This window comes from Pelmatolapia mariae, linkage group LG3_W, assembly GCF_036321145.2.
Source record: "Pelmatolapia mariae isolate MD_Pm_ZW linkage group LG3_W, Pm_UMD_F_2, whole genome shotgun sequence".
Lineage (NCBI taxonomy): Eukaryota > Metazoa > Chordata > Actinopteri > Cichliformes > Cichlidae > Pelmatolapia > Pelmatolapia mariae.
In genome coordinates, this window is record NC_086229.1 from 15,579,038 (window position 1) to 15,586,830 (window position 7,793).

Here is a 7,793-nt window from a genome sequence, read left to right on the forward strand (position 1 = left end):
CACCCACTATGCTGATGTGATGCTGAGGCTCAAGACATTCCGATTCATCCCCGCCACACGCCTGTTTTTACGCTCATACACAGTCGATGGGACTGGAACACAATTCAGCAGGATTGCAGAACACACCATGACTGAACTGAGATCATCACAACATATAGTGTGATGGAAATTCAGTTTCCAGTAGCACAGCACCGACAGAACTTGCATGTTACAGATACGCTAAGGGAAATGAGAGTAAGGATATAAGCACACAGCCCCACTCCACTGACGACCTGCTGTTGGCCAACACCCTCAACGACTCTTACTGCTGGTTTGATGAGACATCAAGCAGCCTTGACACCTCCACCTTCCCCAACAATAGAGACACTTTGGTCCATCATCCGCCCACCTCCCCACTCCCACCAGCACAGAGCCATCACCACCATCAAAGACTTCACCCACAGGAGCCCCCTCCTCACTCCACAGCTATGAGGATTTCACACCACCTTCTCCCACTACAACCCTTCATATTCATGATGTGAGGACGCAGTTTGACCCTTTAGACCTACTAAAGAACCCAGTCCGCCTGAGCTTATCTTTATATTTTTACATGTTGTAGTGCCATTTCTGGGAGTATTTTAAGTTGCTATACATCAATACAACCATTATATCCCAAATTTTAATCATATGTATGCATCAAGTCATCAGTAACTACATAAATTACAATAGTGGTATTTTTACACAAATTTCTAGTTAAAGTAATTTCAGAGGTTCATCCCTGAAAATTGTAAATGTAAAAAAATTGCATAAAACAGTTTCCAAATTAATTTTGAGAGTCTTCATAGTTTTATTTTTGAGATACACCAATTTGTATATACTGCAGCCACCAACATTGAAATTCTCATTTACATGACTTATTTAAACATTCTCCTCTTGAGTGCAAAATTCTTAAAAACATCTTTTATCCTTTAAGAGTAAATAAATCTGAAAGCTGTTCCATCCTAAAAGAGTACAACAATGTGTAGTTTGTGATGTTCTAAAGGTTTCAGCATCTTTTTGAATTTGTCACATGTGTGGAAAGGTATGAGTGAGCCTTTGTATCATACTGTGAGTGATGCTCGTCAGCACACAAACCCAGAGTTTCTCTACAGGAACACAGAGAGAGTTATTCCCTGTACTGTAAGGACACATTCAGCATTGTGCAGTAAATCCAGATCATCCCAGTTAAATGATTACATGGATGTGAGTGTGGTCGTCAGAGCAGCACTGATCAGTGTCAGGTTATAATGACCAAGGTGTTCACAAACACTAAGTTTGAGTGTGTGCAGTGAGACTTCAGTCAAAGCATTTAACTGAGGTGTGAAAAATAAGCTGAACTCTACAGCTTGTTGTGGTCCCCTGTGGCTTGACAGCCTTCCAGCTGTTCTCCAGCATTTTCATTTACAGTCATAAAATATCTCCACATGTTGCTCCTCTTTCTCTCTCTCTGCAGTCCAAATGCTCTTCTGAGCGCATCTGAGTCACGTGACGGCACAGGAACAAATCCCAGCAGGGCAGGAAGAAGGGGGCGGAGCAAAGTCCGTCTGCCGGATAAGAAGAGGTGTTCACACAGACAGAGCTGCTTTTTCATCCACAGCGAGTAAATAGTGAACCTCCAGGAGAGAAACAAACTAAAGTATCGATCATATACCACTACCAACGTTTGGATCGATATCTGCATCGATCTGCACACCCTTGTCTCCTGGATCGTAGCTGAGATCAGCGTGAACCACGTGGGTCTCTGCTCCCTGACCTGTTTCCTGTTTGGAAAGAGTTCCAGCTTCATCACGGAGTTTCTCTCGGTTTGTGGGCTCATCTAAAGGTAAGCACCGAGCTAACTTCAACACTAGATTTACTAACCCTGCGCACATTTGCAGAAATCCCTTGAATCCAACACCTACTAGAATTACTGACTTTTTTATTTTCTGGTGCAAGTCCCGAGGTGTTAATCACCCCTGCTGAGATTTGTACAGGTCATATGCTCGATTCACATCCTGCTTTTGTTGTGCAAACCACCCATTGTCTTTGAGGCCTGGCACATTTGCTTTTGCACACACATACAAACGCTGCAAATCCGTGTTTGTTTGACAGTGTAAGACAAAAGCAGCAAAAATAAAAACTGTACCAACAGTACAGTCTTAATGGCTCACTATAGGGCTTTGGAGCGTGATGTCACAGGGGTGGGCGTGGAAAGGATTTTGGCCCCATCCGCCATTTTGGGGGTCTAGTGCAAGTGAAAAGGGAGCAAAGGCACACACAACAGCCATGGTTCGTATTTGCTGTCTGGTCGGCTGCAATGTTCGATCGCACGACCGGCAAGAGAATAAGCTTGAAAAGGGTTTATCTTTTCATTCTTTCCCCACCTGGAAGCAACATGAGGCAGCTCGTGTATCGATGTTACCAAACGAAGGCGTCTAGCCTGGATAGCAGCTGTGAGACGAGCTGATATCCAGTTCTCTTCCACCTCCAAATATCTGTTGGTGCTCCAGACATTTTCATTCCGGTAAGTTCTAAATATGTTCGTATCACTCTTTATAGCCTATTAGTTTTATTTGAGGTCATAGCAAATTAGAACAAACATCCTACTGAGTGATTTTCCAGAACTACCTTCTCTTTATAGAGTTTATAATTAATTGGCATTATTGCAGCAAACCAGCCTATGAAATGGATGAAACACATCGTGACTGGGTTCCAGCGCTACACAAGGGACCTGCTTCAAACATACCACCATGCCAATCAGATTACTTCTTCCATGTGAGGGTGAAGAGGTGACCCTTCTGGATAAGATGGTGAAGGTTCGCTGCGTTTGTTGAACAGTGTGGTAGTAAAACCAGGGAAAATGAAACTTGCTCCTGTTAAATATTCTTAAGTCTTTTGCTGTATAAATAGTGGGTTTTTTTTTTTTAAGATAAGATAAGATGGCCTTTATTAGTCCCACAGGTGGGAAATTTGTTTTGTTACAGCAAAAGTGCAAAGTTATGTAGCAGAAATTAGAAAACACTGGAATGCAATAAAATAAAATAAAATACTATATACAATAGAATAAAATAGAATAGAATAATATATACAATAGAATAAAATAGAAATACAAATACTATATACAACTGAGTAGGAAAATACAAAAACACAACTTCGTCAGAAGAAGAATTGCACGTATAGCAGTCTTATTGCACATGTGTGGGTTTGTGTGTTTGATCAGCTGCAAAAGTCTTTGTTGTGGAGTCTGACAGCAGTGGGGAGGAAAGACCTGCGAAATCTCTCCATCCCACACCGTGGGTGCCGCAGTCTCCCACTGAAGGAGCTGCTCAGTGCTGTCAGAGTCTCCTGCATGGGGTGGGAGATGTTGTCCAACAGGGATGACAGCTTAGCCACCATTCTCCTGTCACTCACCACCTCCACTGGGTCCAGAGGGCATCCTAGAACAGAGCTGGCCCAAAGATACAGTAAATAATGTTAGTAGTGGGTGATATCATGTAAACACTGTCATGATTTTATGTAAACATTTTGTCTTTTATAAACTATAAATGACATGGATTCTACATTGTAACTGATGTGATTTTCTATATAGTGGTTTTAATAATAAAAAAAGAGGCAAAACTTAGTTTGTTTCTTTATTCAACTTTTGAACAGTGGTCAGTACATATTCAGTAAATGCAAATTATTTACATGGCATAAATCTAGACGCCTAGATAAAACATTATGGCATTATAGCAGTGACAACTCCTCCACAGTAGCAGGTGGGATTCTTCTTTTTTGAGGACGGCTTCTTTTACCTTTCAATACGGATGGTCTGTTTATGTTTTGATCAAGAGCCTTTTTTTGGGCAGCTGAAGAGGAGAAGTCTATCTTATGGCCAACCTCTGGCTGTATCTTGGTCACATTACCAGGCAAAACCCAGTATGCAGGTTCATCTGTAACAGGCCTTGTGCCACAGATCCGCACTGTTGCTTCTACATTAAACAGAAGAGCAGCGACATGGCTGCAGGTCTCCGCGACTCCGGCCATACAGCTGCAGTGGGCGGCTTCAACCTTCCCTGTGATGCTCACAGTGACCCATGGCTGCAATGCTGGTTCATGCAGTCTTTGAGAGTGCAGCACCTGAAACACACACAAAGTTCATTTAAAGACAAGAACTATGAGCCAAGGCTGACATAAATGTGTTTTATCTACTTTATCATAAATGTGACAGTGTTTAGAAAGTTAGCACATACATGTAATTTTTCATTTCTTTATGTGTCCATCTATAAAACGCTGCATTTTATAGGGTAAATCTGCCTGTTTTCTGTCAGAAACCTGCCTGCAGAAAATGAACCTAAAGTATGTAATGCAAGGATGTAATCACTTTAGAGATGGAGAAAGCATAAAGTGACAATTATGAATCACTTAATATGATAAGGAGATTCTGCAGGTCATTAATCAATGTATAAAATTAAAATAAAATGTATTTTTAGTGACACAGGACACAAACACAGAAGCAAGATGTATATTTAAATTATTTATAATAAATATGAATAAATCATTGCAATTTCTTTAGCCATAAAGAATAACTAAATCCTTCAGGACAATGTCTCATCAATGCACTGAACTCACTATGTTATCCACCTAACAGCCTCCACATGTTCTCACTGTAATTTCCCCTTATGAATGAATTGCACTAATCTGAATGTTTGGGGGGGAAATCAAACGCATTTCACACGCAGTACTCGAGCTGACTTACCTTTGTTTGAATGACGACTTGTACTCGCTGACTGCACAGATAAGGTACGAAAATATGTGAGGCTGTCAGTAGCGGTTGGTCTTCAGGGTTTCTACTCCACGGCCGTGTTTCATACAGGTCCACATTTCCAAAGCACGCTATTTTCTGCAAGTACTGCTGCTTCGCCTCTGGACGCAATCGGTCTCTATACCGTCCGTTTTCTATGGAGCTGCTTTTAAGCACGATTCTTGTCGACGTCGTTCCAACACAGTGTCTCTTTTGATTCGTAGACCCCGAAAATGGCGCAGCGCTCCGCGGCGTGACGTCAACTCCAAAGCCCTATACATACAATCTGGAGACGTGTAATGTAACAAACACGTGTAATGTAAAAAAATACCACTACTAAAAGGCCGGTTAGAATAATGTATTTCCCACAAATCACTATTTCCCACAAATCACTGCCTCTGTTTGTATCTCTGTCACTGCAGGACCAACGTGGATCGAGAAGTCAGCGCTCTCAGGAGGCCGACAATTTCGTTGAAGAAAGAAGTGGAAGAAAAAAATACAACCGTGACGAGTTTGGGAAATATTTTACTGTGAAAGCTTCCCTAAAAATGCATCAGGTCATCCACACCGGAGAGAGACCATTCAGCTGTGGAGACTGTGGAGAGTCTTTTACCAGGTCTGGACACTTAAAAAGACACCAACTCATCCACAGTGGAGAGAGACCGTTCAGCTGTGACGAGTGTGGAAAGTCTTTTACCAAGTCTAAAAACTTAAAAACACACCAACTCATCCACACTGGAGAGAGACCGTTCAGCTGTGGAGACTGTGGAAAGTCTTTTACCAGGTCTGGACACTTAAAAAGACACACACTCATCCACAGTGGAGAGAGACCGTTCAGCTGTGACGAGTGTGGAAAGTCTTTTACGCAGTCTGAAAACTTAAAAACACACCAACTCATCCACACTGGAGAGAGACCGTTCAGCTGTGGAGACTGTGGAAAGTCTTTTACCACGTCTGGAAGCTTAAAAACACACCAACTCATCCACAGTGGAGAGAGACCGTTCAGCTGTGGAGACTGTGGAAAGTCTTTTACCAGGTCTGGACACTTAAAAAGACACACACTCATCCACAGTGGAGAGAGACCGTTCAGCTGTGACGAGTGTGGAAAGTCTTTTACGCAGTCTGAAAACTTAAAAACACACCAACTCATCCACACTGGAGAGAGACCGTTCAGCTGTGGAGACTGTGGAAAGTCTTTTACCACGTCTGGAAGCTTAAAAACACACCAACTCATCCACACTGGAGAGAGACCGTTCAGCTGTGGAGACTGTGGAAAGTCTTTTACGCAGTCTGGAAGCTTAAAAACACACCAACTCATCCACACTGGAGAGAGACCGTTCAGCTGTGGAGACTGTGGAAAGTCTTTTACCGAGTCTGGAAGCTTAAAAACACACCAACTCATCCACACTGGAGAGAGACCGTTCAGCTGTGACGAGTGTGGAAAGTCTTTTACGCACATTTCAAACTTAAAATCACATCAACTCATCCACAGTGGAGTTAAAGCGTACACCTGTGATCAGTGTGGCAGAGCTTTTACTCACAGTAACAGCTTACAGAGTCATCTAGTTACCCACTCTGGAATTAAGGCGTACAGCTGTGACATTTGTGGAAAAACTTTCAGCCGGATAGGGAGCCGAAACATTCACCTACGCATTCACACCAGACATGATGTGTACAGCTGTGATCAGTGTGGTAAACAGTTTACTACAAACACAGAGTTACGACGTCACATGTTTACCCACACTGAGGAACGACCTTATAAATGTGACCTGTGTGAGAAGACTTTTAAATCTCCACGTTGCCTGAGACGACACCAACAGATCCACACCAGAAAGACTCTACAAGTGCAGTTACTGTGAGGTATGTATTTATATTTTTATCTTGTCAGCCCGACTGTTTGAAACAACTCTGCTCATCAAATTGTGTTAGCATGTTAGCAATTCTACTGCATGGAAAGGCAGCTCTGACTGATTATTCAGACTCTAATCACAGGTTTTTAGGGATAGTGTTTGAGAATTGTGTTATTGTTATTGTAGCATTAAACTAGTATTACTTTAATGTTTTTACTCTTATCGTTTTTATAGCACATTAAATTGAGCTGAGTGTGATAATGTAAACAGTAAAATGTAATTGGACTTTGGCAGAGACGCTCTTTATTTCAGGTGACGTTCAGGATAAAAATGTTAAGGACTGACTTACACTGTCTTTGTGTTTTTGTTTAGAAGCAGAGCGACACAGATGGATCAAGTTCTCAACCCTGTCATCGCTGTGGGAAAGACTTTTGTTGTGACCTTTGTGGAAAAACTTTAAGTCACTGAAGGACTCTGAAAATACATCAACGTAGACACACTGGAGACAAAATGAACTACTGTAAAGAATGCGGGAGAGGCTTCACCACTTCAAAGGACTTCAAACAATATGAACTCCTTCACAGTGGCGTTAAAAAGCATGTCTGCGATCAGTGTGGGTCATCCTTCATCAGTGCACGTCAGCTTGAAAAGCATAAACGAGTCCACACATGAGAGAAACCATACAAGTGCAGACACTGTGACAAAACCTTTTCACAGTCATGTGATCATACTAAGCATGAACGCAGACACATGAAAGAACTTCATCACGGCGCCCCCCGTGTGCAGCAGCCTGTTACAGCAGCTCTGCTCGTTCTGAGTTTCTTTCTTTCTTATCTTTTTCTTCTCGTAATTTTTTATACCCAACGTATTAGTAATGAGATAACAAATTTCCCACGTGTGGGACTAATAAAGGTTATCTTATCTTATCTGTGAAAGAGTTTGAGTAATCTCAGTTCATACTCCACTCAGAAACGATTTCATGTTACAAATAAACTGTTACGTCTTGATTCCTGCTTTTACGTTAATCTTGTCAACAGTACATTTGAATAACGACTGAAACCGGCCCAATGAATGAACAATGGGCTGTGAGGTCAATTTCTTCATCATTAATATGCAAATTCTTATGAGCATTGATCAACAACCACTGGTCAATGGCCATGAGT

At 41.9% G+C, this 7,793-nt stretch overlaps 1 protein-coding gene across 2 annotated transcripts; it reads left to right on the plus strand.

Moving 5' to 3' along the window:
• The first annotated feature begins 5,229 nt into the window (after nucleotides 1-5,229).
• On the plus strand, nucleotides 5,230-7,520 carry LOC134624255 (zinc finger protein 418-like). 2 transcript variants are annotated; one of them, XM_065470078.1, is made up of 2 exons: nucleotides 5,230-6,640; nucleotides 7,003-7,520. In XM_065470078.1, the coding sequence occupies exon 1, from the start codon at nucleotides 5,329-5,331 to the stop codon at nucleotides 6,637-6,639; it is 1,311 nt and encodes a 436-aa protein (XP_065326150.1). In that variant the 5' UTR covers nucleotides 5,230-5,328; the 3' UTR covers nucleotide 6,640; nucleotides 7,003-7,520. The 2 variants fall into 2 exon arrangements, with proteins under 2 accessions (XP_065326150.1, XP_063325286.1); XM_063469216.1 differs by having other exon boundaries at nucleotides 7,006-7,520.
• Nucleotides 7,521-7,793: the final 273 nt, after the last annotated feature.

Excerpts from the sequence above, each read along its gene's own strand:
- LOC134624255 (XM_065470078.1), top strand. The coding sequence starts at position 5,329 with ATGCATCAGGTCATCCACACCGGAGAGAGACCATTCAGCTGTGGAGAC.